The 18,711-nt window shown below is 41.8% G+C and overlaps 1 protein-coding gene across 2 annotated transcripts; it reads left to right on the forward strand.

Annotated features, from left to right (window-relative positions):
• Window positions 1-594: 594 nt before the first annotated feature.
• LOC117965654 (protein lyl-1-like) lies at window positions 595-12,591 on the forward strand. 2 transcript variants are annotated; one of them, XM_034910597.2, is made up of 4 exons: window positions 595-1,045; window positions 4,820-5,846; window positions 8,974-9,068; window positions 11,189-12,591. In XM_034910597.2, exons 2-4 carry the CDS (start codon window positions 5,368-5,370, stop codon window positions 11,779-11,781), a joined length of 1,167 nt encoding a protein of 388 aa, XP_034766488.2. In that variant the 5' UTR covers window positions 595-1,045; window positions 4,820-5,367; the 3' UTR covers window positions 11,782-12,591. The 2 variants fall into 2 exon arrangements, with proteins under 2 accessions (XP_034766488.2, XP_034766489.2); XM_034910598.2 differs by having other exon boundaries at window positions 11,204-12,591.
• Window positions 12,592-18,711: the final 6,120 nt, after the last annotated feature.

Here is an 18,711-nt window from a genome sequence, read left to right on the forward strand (position 1 = left end):
ATCCCTAGACCCCCCACCCACCCACCTCCACGCTACAGAAACTGAGACACCCTGCCTGCCTAAAACTACAGCACAGGTGCCCGGCAAAACAGTTCTACACCCGAGACGTTTCAAGTTTGTAGAAAAGTTGAACTAGACGATTATGAGGATGGGTAGTGAAAAGGCCCAATAAAGGGGTTTTAAATCCTGTACCACGACACCTTCGAGTCAAAACAGGGTAATTCAATAATATTGCTTGTTAAACGCTGCACCTCCATGCATCCGTGTGTTATTCCACTCTGTCATAATTCGGCTTCCTTCTGGGTTCAGTCCAGGTCTCGACTCTGGTGGGTTGACCGAGGGGGGGGCTGGCTTCCTTCTTATCAGGCTGACCCAGCCAGCTTAGAGCCTCTTATCAACTGGGAACACATTGTTTAAGAGCATCCTCCTGTATATTGAGGAAAGGAAATCTCTCTGCAACACAGGAGCTCCGACACCAGCTACCAACCAACCAGAAAACTCTGCTGAGCTGAGAGAGAGAGAGAGAGAGAGGGAGGGAGAGAGAGATAGGGAGGGAGAGAGAGAGAGGGAGGGAGAGATAGGGAGGGAGGGAGGCAGTAGGCAGTCATAGTTGGACTAACCGCAGCCAGGAAGCAAATTAGCGCCCTGTTCTTCGTAACACCAGATCTCAACCTGCCTCGCTTCATTTCCTTTTTGGTCTACGAGAGATCTGTGTTCGGAGGAAGATCTAGCATTAGAAATCTTAAAGAGTTTTTAGAAAGTTGTTACCCGGGCTTCGTCTGAGCAAACCCCAAAGAGAACGTCGCTTGTGACATGCGATCTGGTGCTTGCGTCTCGCTCTGAGGTGCAGGGACACACGGACTCCTGTGCATGTATGTCTGAGTGCAAGGGCAGCAGTCTCGCTTGGGGTTTGGGGTTTGTTACAGAGTGCAGATTAGAGGACGGCGTCAACCTCAAGGATAGGATTTAAAAAGACGCTGGGAATCAGAAAGATGGAGGAACGGCATGTAGAATGTGAACAGCGCTGGACATGGCATTTAGTGAGGTAAGGAGGGCCTATTGTGTTATATACATCTATCTATCTGTATAGGAGAGATGTATTGCCGTGCACATCTATCTATCTATCTATCTATCTATCTATCTATCTATCTATCTATCTATCTATCTGTATGTATATAGTGTGTGTATGTATGTATTGAGAGTGACCAGGAACTACTTTATTCATGCATGAAATGGTGTCATTATATATATATATATAATATATATATATATATATATATATATATATATATATATATATATATATATATATATATATAATACAGTAATATCTCTGAACACTCGAGTGATGTGTTTCACAAATGAACCTCACCAGGGCATCTGAAAGGCATAAGTCGACCTTGTGATGTGTCTTAATATCCATTGTATTCATTTATGTGAATGCTGTTTTATGCCTGCAGCACTTTGAAACTAATGCTATGTGATGTGTGTGTATACTGTGTGTGTATATATATATATATATATAAAGACTGACAGGTAAATAGATAGATTGATGGATAGTCAGATAACATTTGAGATATATATATATATATATATATATATATATATATATATATATATATATATATATATATATATATATATATATATATATCAATTCCAAATGACAAATTCTGTAACAATACACCAATGTTTTCATTTGGAGCACACACACACACACACACACACACACACACACACACACACACATATATATATATATATATATATATATATATATACTCTTAGAACAAATGTGTGAAATGTAACACAGTTCTGAGTTCATACAGGGAAATTACAAACCAAAACAAAATAATATGTCTTTTTAACAGAAGTCTGTGTGGCTACAGTATTGTGTAAGAAAAACATGCACACACACACACACACACACACACACACACACAAACACATATATATGTGGAATAAAATACTGAGAATACATTGTATTAAAACATGGAAAGATTATATACTGGAAAACTAATTCTATAGAATTAGTATAGAATTCATTTTCCAGTATATAGTCTTTCCATGTTTTAATAGAATGTATTGTCAGTATTTTATTCCATATTGTTTGTGGTAGAGGGTTATTGTGCAATGTCGCTGTTGTAATTCCTGTAGACGTTATGAAACACGTGTGCAAATTGCAGTACATTAGAATGATCAAATATATCAACAGAAAATACAACATATGCTTTGTTTATGAACACTCAACTTTAATATATATAAAGAAAAGACAACTTGTTGTCTTTCATATATATATATAAACATGAATATATATTACTGTATTTATTTCTAAATACTGGTGAATGAATATATATATATATGTGTGTTTGTGAAAAATGCAGGTACCATATATATTGTGAAGCTATTTATTTGAACTTTATATTTAAAAATATATTTTTTCTTTCCATATAGGAAGGGAAACCTTTATTTGTTTTCTTTTGAAACATTATCAAAAATAAAAGCAATTCATTTAAAAAGAATATAACTGAACATTGTTAAATAACTCGTATATAATAATAATAATCATAATAAATAATAATAATAATAATAATAATAATAATAATTTAAACACAGGTCGAAGTCGTAGGAATATGAACATTCTTTAGAAACAGGTTTACTAATACTTGGGATACTGTAAAGGCCTTCATATTTAGTGCCTTGCCATTTCATATCAAACCAGACACAAGTAACTCAGCGGGCAGAGCGGAATAACGTCCATTCCTAATTGTGTGTGTTTCTATGCCCCTGGTCTGCAATGCACAGCATGTAATCTGAAGTATAACACACAGCTGGACCGATTCAAGGTTCGCCGCTGTCAAGGGTTCAATTGATGCCGTATTTCGGTTTACGTGCTTCAGAGCTGGAGCTGTCGATTTCCACAGCAGACATATACCCGCGTTGCTATACTTGGTTCAGTTGTATGGAAGTCTCATATATGATACATTAATAATGCAACTGCGATAGCTGGCTATCGATCTGTCTATCCGTTGCATTTTTGTATGTACACAAAAGAGTTAATTTTTTTTTTAAAAGCCTTTTTTAAAGCTATTTTCAAGATAGATATATCACCTTTAGAATAAAGTGTAGGAAAACCCTTGACAGCGTGTGATAATCGATCCTATATAATTGAGCTCTTTCAGCTGTATTATTAGTTTATCATACGAGATGTCAATACAAATAATATAAAAGCTGTTGTAAAGTCCCTTATCAGAAATGAAATACACATTGTGTGCGTTTTTTTTTTCTTTAATCAAACACTTTGTTTGTTTTGTTAATTGAACACATTTGTGCCGGATCTTAAAATCATTATTTGCATGAAAGATTAATTAGTGCACTTTGTGCATCAATCTAAAATATCAGTAGTCTCTGAAGTCTCTTTACAAGAAGTAGCTACAATTTATATATATATACATCTACTGTAATAGCAGAACTGAGAGACTGCCTCACCCACACATTTAAAAGAAGACAGCGAACTGACGCATTGGAGTATATTAAAAGATAATGTGTTGTCAGCCAAATCTGTGTAACGCAAACTAAATACATATATATATATATAAAGAACATAAGAAAGTTTACAAACGAGAGGAGGCCATTCAGCCCATCTTGCTCGTTTGGTTGTTAGTAGCTTATTGATCCCAGAATCTCATCAAGCAGCTTCTTGAAGGATCCCAGGGTGTCAGCTTCAACAACATTACTGGGGAGTTGGTTCCAAACCCTCACGATTCTCTGTGAAAAAAGTGCCTCCTATTTTCTGTTCTGAATGCCCCTTTAATCTCCACTTGTGACCCCTGGTCCTTGTTTCTTTTTTCAAGTCAAAAAACTCCCCTGGGTCAACATTGTCTATACCTTTTAGGATTTTTAATGCTTGAATCAGATCACCGCGTAGTCTTCTTTGCTCAAGACTGAACAGATTCAGTTATTTTAGCCTGTCTGCATACGACATGCCTTTTAAACCCGGGATAATTCTGGTTGCTCTTCTTTGCACTCTTTCTAGAGCAGCAATATCCTTTTTGTAACGAGGTGACCAGAACTGAACACAATATTCTAGGTGAGGTCTTACTAATGCATTGTAAAGTTTTAACATTACTTCCCTTGATTTATATGCAACAGAGCTCAAATTCGTCGCGTTGCTGAGTCTTGGTCGGTAGTGTTTTGGTCGGAGTATGGCGCTGTCCGTCTTGACCATTCCCTCGCCATGTTCCAGTACCCAGCGAGTAACCGTCTCGATTTTAAACAGCGTGTACAAAACACAAAGACTCCACACTGACCCGATTTTAAGACGTCACAATGGTAACCACACTGTGATACATTTTGTTACAGCTAGTGCCAGCACGCTTTTATCCATTAACACGTACACCATCATTTTCTTTCACAGAAAAGCCAGTGAGAATAAATACACAGTATACGGTCCGCAGTGTATTGTGTTTATTTTCATCCTCTGTTTAACCCGTTAAGCGCCGTTGTCCTCGTTTTGAGGAACAGGATACTTTGTTATTTTAATGGAGCTTTTTTTAAAACTGGTATCTTACCTGTTATTTAAATTTTCTCTAACTATATTGTTATCATACTAACATGTTGTTAACCGCAAAAATGTCATGCATGAAATGTACATAAATACAGTTTGTGTTCTGATTTATTTATTTTAAAAAAAATAATATATTTGTTGCTTAATGGGTTAAGGAGGGACTAGAGGTGTTGCTTGTCTTTCTAAGGTGAACTTGTGCTGTGCCCAGGTGTCTGTCAGTATAAAAGACATTTCTAATCTTGCATTTCACAGGTAAATATTCAAGGGCTGCTGGTGTATTTCTATTGGACTCTTCCAAAGATGTTCGTGTCTGGAAGGCAGTACCTCATTTGAAAGAAAGAAAAAAAAAGTGACCACACACCTGTACACACACACACACACACACACAAACCGTAGACACGAACATTACAATGCAATGTCTAACACAATATAAAGCAGTTTTAACATTGCTTCAGTGTTGTACGAACACAGTGTACAGTAAGTCTTGTTATTTTAAGCACACACATAAAGGCAACTCTTCTGCATAAAATAACAACTTAAAAAAAAATAAAATCACAGGCCTCCCCCGGCACACAACAGACTCATAGAGGGACAGACAAAAAAGATAGACCGACTCAAATAGGGACAGACAAACACCTATGCAAGACAGACACGCTGTGGTTTAAACACTTTACACAAGACAGACATTCAAAAAAAAAAAAAACACATAAATGACACACATTAACAAAAGCCCTTGACAATCTCACACACACACACACACACAAACCAGACAGAGACCAAACACACGGAAGACATACAGAATGATGGAAAAACTGGACCCCCAGTCCTCCCCGCCCCCTCCCACTCCTGCCCTCAGCGAGAGACAGAGTCCTGAGCAGAACGCTTCTCCTCCCATTAGCAGCTCTCCTCTTAACGAGAGGGACGAGGCAGGCAGCACGCCTCAGCCCCAGGAAGCCAGCTCCCCTAGAGATGACGCCTCTGCCAGCTGCGAGGAAGCATCTGAGCCCGTTTCCACGGAAACTGTCTCTTCAGCCAATCAGCGAGGGCTGGCGTCGCTCCCGCCCAACGTGCCAGTCATCAGCCTGGGGCACAGCAAGCCCCCTCCTCCTGCCAGCCGCTGCGTGCCCACCACCAAACTCACTGCCCTCCACCCCATCCCCTCTCTGTGCCCGACGGACAGTAAGCTGGGCCAGCTTGCCAGCCCTCAGACGCACCCTATTTCGGCCATGGCACCCCACTTGCTGCCTCAGTACCTGCCTGGGCACCCCTTTCTCAACAGGTGAGATAGTATCCAGCCTCACTGGCATTTAGAAGCTATGGGTTGTACTCTGTATGGCAACAGTCTTGCTGCAATGCACTGGTTGCCAATACTGACTTTCGAGGTCCGTTTCAGTCCAGGTCTGTCCCAAGTCCTAAATTAGTTTATTGACCCCTCACTAGTTCAGTTAACGACAGTAACTTAGGACCTGGTTGGAATGAATTTCTGGAATGGAATGGGTCTTGAGGGGAGGAGTTGGGAACCACTGCTCTAATTCATAGGAGACACAGCGATTGGAATTCCCAAAGAGTTCTGGAGCTTGGAGTCACATGATTGGGTGACTTACGCTATATATTATGTGCTATATAGTTGACCCTGATATCCATGTAATACAGCTATCGGAAATGTCTCTGAAGCAGATGGAAATGACATCGCTTTCAAGCTGTTCAATTGTCTTATTTATCTATATATTATAGTTATATTATAGCTGAATGATATACAATATAGTATATACAAAGTGATTTTCACTCACTCTGAGTCCGATTTCTTGCGGAGTGTATATCAGCTTGTATTATTCTTCACTTTAGGACAGGGGTGGCCAACGCTGATCCAGGAGAGCCACAGTCCAGCAGGTTTTATAGGTAACCCTTAAATCATCCATTTCTAAAGACTTGAAACAACTTCATTTTGACTAGTTAAGCAGTATTTTAAGTAGTAATTTGTTCAATTAAGTAATTTTAGAAAGAATTTGGAAGAAAAACGTGAACACTCTGCAGCTCTCCTGGACCAGAGCTGACCACTCCTGATTTAATTGAACACGTTAACTTGCTAAATTGATCAGCGACTTACATTGCCTATAAAACCCTGCTGCATTGTGGCTCTCTGGGACCAGGATTGCCCCCCCCCCCTGCTGTATGATATTCTGTTTAATTTCCTTTTACTGTGGACCAAGGTGCAGTTTTTTTTTTAAATGGTGTTTGACTTGGTGGAGGTAAAATAACCCCTTCAGTCGCCGTGTGGACAATTGTAAGTTTCCTGTCTATTTTATAATGCAGGCAGGGCAGCTTCTTGAACTCCACAGAGTTCACGCAAACTGTTTTAGAATTTCTAAAAAGTTACTCAGGCCCGGTTTTGCTCATTGAACTTCATAACAGTTCAACATTTCCCTTGACAGCCTAGAAAGTGAGGCTAGCTCGGGTGCAGCCGTGCATGTCAGAGCTTGCCTTTCCTGTAAACCTGCACTCTCTCTGAAGGCAGCTGCACAAGTCTAATAACAAGCAGGCTGCAAACTGCTTGAGCCCTTTTAATGGGCGCTGTAAGATGAGTCATTGGCAGACGCCTTGCTTGTCGTGCGAAGATTCTGAGCTAAGTGGATGAGGTGGAATCTTGCAAACAGTTCTTGGAACCCAAGTCGGATGATGTCACAAAGCGCAAAAGTTGGTGATGTCACAGCTGAGCCAGCAGACCGTGCAATTGCTAACACGGTTTGAGATCTATGCAGAATAATATGGCTACCCTGTGTTCAGTACAGTTCACATATAGTGTAGCATAGCAAGGCTATTAGTTAGATAGGATTGAAAGACCTCGTATGTATGTAGTATATTGCTTTGTATAATAATTATTATTATTATTTATTTCTTAGCAGACACCCTTATCCAGGGCGACTTACAATTGTTACAAGATATCACATTATACATTATTTATTTATTTTTACATACAATTAACCATTTATACAGATAGGTTTTTACTGGAGCAATCTAGGTAAAGTACCTTGGTTAAGGGTTCAACAGCAGTGTCCCCCACTGGGGATTGAACCCACAACCCTCTGGTAAAGAGTCCAGAGCCCTAACCACTACTCCACACTGCAGCCCCAAAAATGCACGTTTTCAGATGTATAAATTTTTGTAGCGACACATTTTTTTTTTTGTATAGACACATTTAACTAATCGTAGGCTTTTTCGTTGGTGCCGATTTGTTCTTAAGGCTCTTCAGGGTTTGGTAGCTCCTTATCTGAATGTTATGGTGGAAAGGGTTAACGCTGGCTATAGCTTGCGCTGTCAGGATCCTGTTAGTTTGGCAGCCCTGAGGGTTCCCACACGCATGGGGTGGAACTGAGTTTCACCTCTCGGCTCCCAAAAAACGTGGAACGCTTTTACTTGTAGTGTGAAGATGGAATTTGACAATCTCTCCTCTGCTGGCTATAAAGATCATATTTGGGATTTGCTTAGAGCCTCTTGCTGCTGTTTCCCCTTCACACTAGCCCGTAGGTGTGTGTCCTATTTATGTACTTTTTGTCGGCTGCTGAGTACGTTTGACTCACGTGTATTTATTGCGTTGCTTGTATTTGTAATTGTTTTATCGTCTAACAGGACCCCTTTGTAAACGAGGTCTCTGTCTCAATGGGTAAATCTTCTGTATAAATAAATTAATGTCATTTTTTGGTAGCGCTTTTATTTTGAGCGGCATAAGTATTTAACTGATGAGCAATTACTGAAGTGCGGTTACATGTTAACAAACAGTCAATGAGAAATGCAACCATATGAAAATTTTAAAATAACAGTATTATACCAAAACTTAATAACCTAGGTTAAACTTAGCTGTTTTTGTAAGCATTGGATATTATTGCAGTAGGAAACTACTAATATACTTGTAGGGCAGCAGTGTGGAGTAGTGGTTAGGGCTCTGGACTCTTGACCGGAGGGTCGTGGGCTCAATCCCAGGTGGGGGACACTGCTGCTGTACCCTTGAGCAAGGTACTTTACCTAGATTGCTCCAGTAAAAACACAACTGTATAAATGGGTAATTGTGTGTAAAAAATAATGTGATATCTTGTAACAATTGTAAGTCGCCCTGGATAAGGGTGTCTGCTAAGAAATAAATAATAATAATAATATTAATACAGGAACTGTGGAATATGAGCGCAGCATTGCAAAGGCAGCCTTACTGCAGTTGACTGTGTATTAACATGGAACTGCACTTCATTGCATGAGCAATTGCATATTATTAAACACCTATTAATGCCGCTCAAAATAAGTGTTTTGGCTTCATGCTTCTGAATAATCGAGTGTTCTCAGAGCCTGTTCAGTCAGCTGCTGTTGTAACGAATCCGATTTAAGAGTCTAATGCCATGTGTCTTCTCCTCCTTCAGTGGTTACCTGGGATCTTCCGGGACCTTCGGTGTGTTCTCCAGCCGTGGCGTCAAGAGACGGCCCTTCACTCACTTTGAGGTTGATATTTCGGAAGGTACTGTGCCATACATTCAGCTTTGGGGTCCAGAGGGGATTTCGGTTCTGGAAGAAACAGACTCCTACAGTCTCTTTACAGTGTTGCCTGATTTACTGTCCCAGAATGAACCGTGGTTTTCACGCGCAGCGCTTTGTAGCGTGCATTATTTCTCTATTTCATTGTTCAAACTCCCAGAGGGGCTGATGTATAGTGCAGCACCTTCCCTTTTCAAAGTTGCATAATGACCAGGAGAGCTGTGGAAATGCTGCTAAAGCACATTTTAAATGTATTACTAAGGGTTTCAAGCGATACTCTTTTTTTTGGGGGGGGGGGGGGGGGGGGGGGACTGTTCCTGCGTATGAACCAATGGGAAGGCGCGCATTCGTCGGCCTGCTGTTGAACTTTTAGGGACATGGATCCAGTCTGATGCTTTTGTAAGAGCAGGAGGAAGTTGCAGCTGTGAGTTTCAGGGTGGAAACTAGAGGTCTTGCAAAACGCTGGGGGAAGGGGCTAACATCAGCGAACAGTACAGCACAGCGGGTCCGCAGCAAAATGAAATAATCATCCAAGCCGACTATCTTCATGTTTTCTTTGTTTTTCATCACATCCTTTTGAAACGTATTTTGAAACCGTTTTGAGCTCCAGAAGAGACCATTTAAGAAATATTTCTAGTTAGTTCCTCACCAGGTTTTTTTTTTTACATCACCAGTGTGAGACTAATGGTAAAAGAGTGAGACAAATTCGATTATTAGTCTCACATTCAGCACGTGTGTGAGTTTCCCTGTAATCAGAAACCCATCAGACTTGATGCATGCTGTTAGGATCAGCGATTAACTCCGGGAGTCCATCACAACACAAGCAGAGCCTGGAGTCAGTTGAAATTGTGACTGGCTAATTGGACTAGCTGACAAAAACTTCAATTTAGCTGATTTTCAATTGACTTTTTCAACTTACAGCTCTGGCCAAAAGTTTTGCATCACCTAGAATTTTGAGACATTAATAAAAATAAACTATATGAACATAATTTAGATCATTAATTTATCATCATGTAATCAAAGAAACTACTAAATGAGATCGCAAAAGTCTACCTGGAAGCCATAATAGTAGTAAAGTAGTATTTCATGCTAGATTTTTATATGGAAATCTGCAAAGCGGTGTGTAATTCAATATGTTAACGTAACATTATTCAGCAGGTTTCATTCGACTTTATGAAGCAAAATGAGTTCATTCTGTAGGGGGATGCAAAACTTTTGGCCAGAGCTGTAGACAATGCAACACAAATAAACAGTGCAACACATACGAATGTATTATGAATTGTTATTTCAATTATTTTTAATTGTGTCTGCATACTTACTAACAAAGTGCAAATCACTGATCTAAGGTTTTAGTAGCTCTGTCGTCTCGCGCCATGGCATCTGTTGCATTGCACTCAAATGATCGTGTTGCACACAAAATAAACCTGAGACTATCAAACCAGCAGTCTTTAGTAGAGAGCATGTTGCAATAAACCTTGCTGAGATCAAACATTTTCATATGCCTTTGCACTTCAGAATAGGTGAAATCGCCTCTAATGTCATTTTATTTATGTTTGCAACCACTGAGAGCTTCTGGTTTCTGATCCTCTATATATTTAGTTATTATAATCTCTATTTCTGTCTGGCTTTGTCTGGAGAATCCTAACTGCTGAGCTCTGAACAGATTTCCTCATCCCATTTATAGTATAACTCGATTTTGGTGTGATTCATGCTTTTCAGAAGGTAAGAAATCAACACGTGGTTGTGTAATTAAAACAGTACTAGCCGTGGGTTTTAAAATCTATTCCCTTATTACCCTTCTAAAGGTTTACCATAGTAAAAGCCTAGCAAAGTGTAAGTGAACACACAGCTGCTTGGGATTTGGGATGATCGCTGCTTTTCTTAGGCTCTGCAGAGAACAGCAAGCCACACAAACCCAAGCAGCTGTTTCTTCACTCGTTTCACTTGGAATAGTAAACCAGCCCGCTCGACACCAGAGAACCTCCAGAGCATGATCCGAACGATCTAATAAATCTGTGCGTGCAGCGCTGGTGAGAGTCCGGTAATCTGGAACGACTTTAAAGCTGCGTTGGTCTGCTGGTTCCTGTTAATAACCCCACGAAGGTGTGTGTGTTCCAGGTCCTCCTCAGAAGATGGCTCGCCGGGTCTTCACAAACAGCCGGGAGCGCTGGAGGCAGCAGAACGTCAACGGAGCCTTCTCGGAGCTGCGCAAACTCATCCCCACCCACCCGCCCGACAAGAAACTCAGCAAGAACGAGATACTGAGGCTGGCCATGAAATACATCAACTTCCTGGTCAAGCTGCTCAACGACCAGGCCTCTAACCAGGCTGGGGGAGGAGAGACCGAGGAGGAGGAGGAGGAGGAGGAGGAGGAGGAGGAGGTGGAGGGGGCGATGATGACGGGAGACCCCAAGAAGAAAGCCCCTCGCTCGCTAGAACCCCAAACAGACTCCGATCACGCCTCCATGTCCCCTAAATCGGCTCTACCTCCCAAACCGGGCCTAGTGGGAGGCATCCGAGGCAGAGACTCTTCCGATTCCATGGTTGCCATGGGAACCTCGCCCAGCTCCAGTTGCTACGGCGACACAGGTAGCCCGGAGAGTGAGGAAGGGGCGGACCCGAGACATTTGGTCAGCAATGGACTTGCAGTGAAGGAACAGACCCTTCTTGCAACCACTGTCAGTGACCACCTGTGATTTAATCAATGAAACAGTAAAGAAAAATAATAATAAAGCAAGTAGTGAATAATATTTAGGAAGTGGGGCTCATGAGAGTCACTAGGAACCTGCTTCCTTTTTTTGTTGTGTGTGGTTGTTTTGGATTTCTGTCGTTTTTTGTGTTATTGGAAGCTTTGAAACCTCTTCTAAAGCTCTCAGAAACCTGCGCGTGATGTGTCGCTGCCACAGCAACGGTCACTTTCTGATGGCCACAGTGCACTAAGCATGCCCCCAATATATACATTGAATTGTACAGGATCGAGAACATGGCAACATTGTAATTGCTCCCTTCTGGGCATGTATGTTGGCAGAAAAAATGTAGCTGGCAGGTTTGAACTGTAAAGGAGTGATGTTTTCAAACACGCCGTTCGAACCTTCCTCTTGAAGCTGGCATGGGTCGGGCTGGCCCAGCTGGATCACTGTTTCCATGAGCAGTTTGAAAAGAGAGCTGTGTTGAGGGAGATGGGGCACAGAAAAGCAGATTCCCAAGCGGTCTGAGGATTCTTGTCATGTGACGTCATTCCGATGTTATAAATCATGTGTGAGAAATCAACCAATCGCGGTTAAGGGTTTGTCCGAATTCCAGTATATCTTGGGTTGACCCGTTGCATCATCTCGTGCAGTTTGGACAAGACGACCAGACTGGACAAGATAGCATCTCCTAAAATGGACAAGAGACACCCAGCACACTGCGTCTGTACAGCGTTATAATCTCTGTAAATACATGTATCCTTGCAACACCTTGTGCTGAGCGATCCAGCATCAAATAGATCTAGCATTTGGAAACTATCTTGAATTGAGTGGTTTAATTTAGGTTGAAACTTTATTTTTCATGCATTGCACTTGTTATACAGATGCAATGTTCCTTGAATGTTCCTAGAGAGCTGGGGTTATTTCACTCATGAGGAGAGCAGTAAAACATCCCGCTCGCTCACTTTGCGGGTTCATCGGCCATCCTCACTCGTGGAATAACTTTAGCACTCCGCGGCTGTCATGCTGTGTCTTCTGTTTATTGAGACAGTGCTTCTTTCTAAATGGATCAGACCTGAATGGGGAGAACGCACATCAGGTAAGGCTTCTCAGAAGAGCATGTGAAAGGTTAAACTTGTGGCGGTTTCTCTCTGCCCATCTGTCTGGATGACTCGGGGAGAGCTGGTCGTCACGAGCGCTTGCATCATGCTGATCGGATACCAGAAATTGAAACCGTTGGTGCTGTCTCATCACCGCCAACTTCCTGAGAAACCAACACAACGAACTCTCTCTCTCCCTCTCTCTCTCACTCGCACTCTCTGTCTCTCCCTCCCTCTCTCTATCCGTCTCTCCATCTCTCCCTCTCTCTCCATCTCTCTCCCCCTCTCTCTCCCTCTCTCTCTCCCCTCCCTCCCTCCCTCCCTCCCTCTCTCTCTTGCTCTCTCTCTCCCCCCTCTCTCTCTCTCTCTCACTCGCTCTCTCTGTCTCTCCCTCCCTCTCTCTCTCCATCTCTCCCTCTCTCTCCATCTCTCTCCCTGCCTCTCTTTCTCCCCTCCCTCTCTCTCCCTCCTCTCTCTCCCCCCTCCCTGCCTCTCTCTCTCTCCCTCCCTCCCTCCCTCTCTGTCTCTCTCTACCTCCCTCCCCCCCCTCTCTCTCTCTCTCTCTCTCTCTCTCTCTCTCTCTCTCTCTCTATCTCTCTCTCTCTTACTGTAGAACAGGGAAGGAACTTGCATAAGTCCAGGGGCTTACATCACCACACATAACGGTGTTATATCTTGAGAAGGGGTGAGATTTGTCACACATTGAATAGTTGTACAGCAGGACCAGAGTTGCTGATTGATCTCAGAACCTCGTCCTGTCGGCTCGAGTGGAAAGGGTCCGGAAATGTATCATTCTCTTTCTGGTCTTGCTTCTTCTCTTGTTTCTGTTTGTATCACTTCTTTGAAACGGCCAGGAGCTGTAGGGATGCTTATTGATGTTGCTGATTGATTGTGTCATCTCCCGTTGTCTTATCAGTTAGTCAGGTCACCCCTCAGTGTGTCGGGGTGAGGTTTTCTGCTCTCCCACTCTCTACAGACGAAGAGCCCCCCAGCCAGTAAGGTTAAGCCCCTAGATGAGAAGTAAGGCTGCACCCCAAAAAACGAACCTCCCGAAATAAAACCCTGACTTTCCTTGCATTTATATATTAACAAATGACGAGCCTGTAGTGGCTCTAGTCACCCGGATTTAAAATATCATTTTTTAACACAGTAACACTGTAAAATGATTTGATGAATGTGTTATGAATGTAACACAAGGGTTGTTAATTAAGAAAACAAGAACTACACATACTCTTCTTTCATTTGATATCGTTTCCTAATTTTCAAAATCATTGTTTAATTGACCCATAAGATGTTTGGGTTTGATAATCCCTCCTCTCTTCAGTGGCATGAAACGCTGCAACTGGGCAATAAGATGCACGATTCTCAACTCCAGCAGTGTGCAATCTCGCACAAGGGAAGTGAATCTCGTATACCAGATTAGAGTGCAAAACTGTCATATGGAGCCAGGTGGTACAGTTGCATTGTTCACTAGCCCTGTCTGCCTTTCTCCTTGGAGGTCTGGGTTCAAATCCAGCTCACAGTATGAATGAACTGAGTGTGGAACTGCACCCACAACATAATGGTGTTCTTTGATGAAGAAATACATCTTCATAAGAATAAATAAAAAACAAATATCCAGTTTTGTGTTCTTATTTTTTCACATCCCTGATTTTGACTTCAATTGGATTATATTTTCAACGCATCTTTATCAAGCATTTCAGAGATTCTTTAGGCAGCGCTCTGGCTGGCTCAGTTGGTAGAGCATTGGACTGTGATTCTCTGAGTAGTCAGTTCAAGTCCCACGTGAGGCTCAAGTGTTAGTCCTTCATTTTCAAAACATATTCTTTAATTGATCTTTTTATCAATAAGGTTTGGCTTTGAATCCAGTTCGTCACAGCTTGTCCCCAGGTCCACCTCACACAATGTAATAATGTGTTTCATGCAGCATGAGAAGTAGCTGGCTGGCTGGCTGGCTGGCTCGCTGTGTTGGTAGTGTATGGGACTCTGCTTCGCAAGGTTGTGGGTTCAAACCCAGGTTAAAGGCTTGTATTTTTCATTCACTTTGCCTTTTTTGATAGACTCAGTTTTACAAAACAGGACAGGGTGTCACAGTGGTCTTACTAATAATATAGACAGGCTGATATAAGAGTTTATCTGCAATGCTTGCCTATCGCATGCCAGTGATTTAGCCCATTCTACCATCTCATTTTCATGGTGAAGCCTTCTTATCATTGTCTATATAGGAAATGAACCAATTGTTTGGAAATAAAGGAAGATGATCAACTGGATTTGAAACAAGTCCTCCAAGGGGCATGGAGGTCCGTTGAATTAGACCACTGCCCCACCTGGCTTCTTGGGACAGGCCAGCCCTTTCATCTTGTATATGAAATTCACTTCCCTTGTCAGAGAACGCACACTGCTGGAGTTGAGAATCATGCATCTTATTGCACAGCTGCAGAGTTTCATGCCACTGAAGAGAGGAGGAATTATCAAACCCAAACCTATTATACCGCAGGTCCATAAGGTATAGCAAACAATATTATTGAAGATGTGGAAAAAAACATCACTGGTGTTGCATGTGGGACTTGAACCAGCTACAATAAGAATGAGAATCTGATGCTCTACCAACTGAGCCAGTCAGGGAGCTGCATCCACTCCTCTCAAATGCTCCTCAGTATTTGAATCCTTCATGCCCAGTGCAGCTGAGGGGTTGCAAGGATGGTGAAACAGACCAGCAGCCCCCCCTGCTGAGTTTACCTTTAACATTGCATCAAAGATTCTGTGACAATAAATGTAAAATACAAAGCATTTCATATTACATTGAATTCCCTTGCTCAGATTTGAATTCTATCCATCAGTGATCACATGGATGTAGAGTTAGTGAACTAGCCCATGTCCTGTCCATCTGCCTGGGGCAGGACAGTGTTTAACATTGTCTAGAAGGTTAATTCTTTACAAATTCAAGACTATAGACGTGTAATTGAACCCAGTGCACCAAGTGTAACACACACACAAGAGAAGCCAACAAATCCACCGGACCACCTGCCTACAAGCAGGAAATGTATTTGACATTAACAATCAAGGGGAACTCGAACCCACAACTCTGAGGGTATGAGCGCTGCTCTAATAACTGAGCTACTGGGTCAGCAGGTCACGTGATCCAAAAATACAGCATTTTATATCGTGGTGTTCAGCAGCTCTCTGGCTGGCTCTCTCGGTATAAGCCTGCACTTGCAGTACCCCTTTCCGCCACTGGGTGGAGTCTTGAGCACACATTCAGCAGTAGGAGGTCATGGCTTTTCAGAACCCATAACCTCCTACTGCTGCAAGTATGCCGAAGTCGTTTTTCATTAATTTTACACTGATTTGATTATTTTGTGTTATTAAATGTTCGATTATGGGTTTATTAGTGTTCTGTTTATATGCTAATGCGTTTCAATGTTGTATTTTGTTGGTTTTTTTACGTTTTTTTGCCAGAAAACAAAAAGTGATATTTTCATGAAAAACATTTACGTTTTTTTTTAAAAAAAAGTTAAAAAACACGCCCTCCAGTGGAATAATGAGGTAATGCATGTCAAGGGAAATACACAAGGTCGATAGCATATTTTCCTTGGCATGCATTACGTCATTGTGCCACTGGAGGGCGTGTTTTTTTTTACCTTTTTTTAAAAAAAAACGTAAATGTTTTTCATGAAAATATCACTTTTTATATTTTGGCAAAAAAACGTAAAAAACAACCAAAATACAACATTGAAACGCATTAGCATATAAACAGAACACTAATAAACCCATAATCGAACATTTAATAACACAAAACAATCAAATCAGTGTAAAAAGAATGAAAAACGACTTCGGCATACTTGCAGCAGTAGGAGGTTATGGGTTTTGAAAAGCCATGACCTCCTACTGCTGAACGTGTGCTCAAGACTCCGCCCAGCGGCGGAAAGAAGTACTACAAGTGCAGAGTAACACCACACTGAGCTGCACAGCACGGCTTCAATTCATATACCCAGAGAGCCAGCCAGAGAGCTGCTGAACACCACACTGAGCTGCACAGCACGGCTTCAATTCATATACCCAGAGAGCCAGCCAGAGAGCTGCTGAACACCACACTGAGCTGCACAGCACGGCTTCAATTCATATACCCAGAGAGCCAGCCAGAGAGCTGCTGAACACCACACTGAGCTGCACAGCATGGCTTCAATCCATTCTGTGCACAGTAAATACATTGGGGCTGATTTACTGTCTTCAAGGACACCTGATCAGACACCTGGACCACCTTGTCTGCTTTCATGCCACTTGGTTTATCAATAAGGACAACGTTTTTGAAAAAATAAAAAAAATACACCCATGTGATTAATCTGGTGGGTTTGAACCCAGAGCACTAGATAGACCAGTCCCACACTCTACCAGGTGAGCTATCCAGCCTCCTTACTCCGCTCTCTGGTCAAATGCATTCTTAAATGTTGTGGGGGTAGACTTGGTGATACATAAAGACCAGTGCAAGTGATTTGAACTGGAGTCAAACCCAGGCTCACGATAGGACTAAATTTAACAATATTTTTAAGAATGAGGAAAAGAAAACCACGTGTTTCATGTGAGACTTGAACCAGCGACGCTGGGGAGCAGAGTCCAATGATCTACCAACTGAGCCAGCCAGAGAGTTTCTTGAAACTGCTCTCAAATGCCCTCCAGTACTTTATACAGCATGGAGGTGATTGCTGCGTTGAAAACATCCAGTAAACGTGTCACTTCTATTGTGTCTTTGACAGACTCAAACAAAAACACGCTGTGGGGAAAATACAACTGCGCTACCTAGCCAGCAGGTCCCGTGATCTGAAAATACAGCATTTTCTATCGTGGCCGAAATTTTAAGAATTTTTTTTTTTTTTTTTTATACAAACGCCCTCCAGTGGAATAATGAGGTATTGCACGCCAAGGAAAATACACCAGGTCTTTGTACAATAACACAAGACTGAGCTGCTATCGACCTTGTATAGTTCACTGGCATGCATTACCTCTTTATTCCACTGGAGGGCGTGTTTTTTTAAACTTTTTTTTAAAAAAAACGTAAATGTTTTTCATGAAAATATCACTTTTTGTTTTTTGGCGAAAAAACCTAAAAAACGCACAAAATACAACATTGAAACGCATTAGCATATAAACAGAACACTAATAAACCCATAATCGAACATTTAATAACACAAAACAATCAAATCAGTGTAAAATTAATGAAAAACGACTTCGGCATACTTGCAGCAGTAGGAGGTTATGGGTTCTGAAAAGCCATGACCTCCTACTGCTGAAAGTGTGCTCAAGACTCCGCCCAGCGGCGGAAAGAGGTAATGCACGCACAGTGTAATATACCGTGTCTGTAGCCGGGGAAGCGCAATGCTGCCAGCTATAAATAAACACGGCGACAGACCCGGTATATTACACTGTGCGTGCATTACCTCTTTCCGCCGCTGGGCGGAGTCTTGAGCACACGTTCAGCAGTAGGAGGTCATGGCTTTTCAGAACCCATAACCTCCTACTGCTGCAAGTATGCCGAAGTCGTTTTTCATTCTTTTTACACTGATTTGATTGTTTTGTGTTATTAAATGTTCGATTATGGGTTCATTAGTGTTCTGTTTATATGCTGCTGCGTTTCAATGTTGTATTTTGTGCGTTTTTTTACGTTTTTTTGCCAAAAAACAAAAAGTGATATTTTCATGAAAAACATTTACGTTTTTTGTTTAAAAAAGGTAAAAAAAACACGCCCTCCAGTGGAATAATGAGGTATTGCACGCCAAGGGAAATATACAAGGTCGATCGCATATTTTCCTTGGCATGCATTACGTCATTGCGCCACTGGAGG

Source organism: Acipenser ruthenus, chromosome 34, assembly GCF_902713425.1.
Source record: "Acipenser ruthenus chromosome 34, fAciRut3.2 maternal haplotype, whole genome shotgun sequence".
Taxonomy (NCBI): Eukaryota; Metazoa; Chordata; class Actinopteri; order Acipenseriformes; family Acipenseridae; genus Acipenser; species Acipenser ruthenus.

Bases quoted from the DNA above. Each gene is read 5' to 3' on its own strand.
- LOC117965654 (XM_034910597.2), top strand. From the start codon at position 5,368: ATGATGGAAAAACTGGACCCCCAGTCCTCCCCGCCCCCTCCCACTCCT. The intron at 5,847-8,973 runs GTGAGATAGTAT...CTCCTCCTTCAG, and splicing joins GGGCACCCCTTTCTCAACAG to TGGTTACCTGGGATCTTCCG. The intron at 9,069-11,188 runs GTACTGTGCCAT...AACCCCACGAAG, and splicing joins TGAGGTTGATATTTCGGAAG to GTGTGTGTGTTCCAGGTCCT.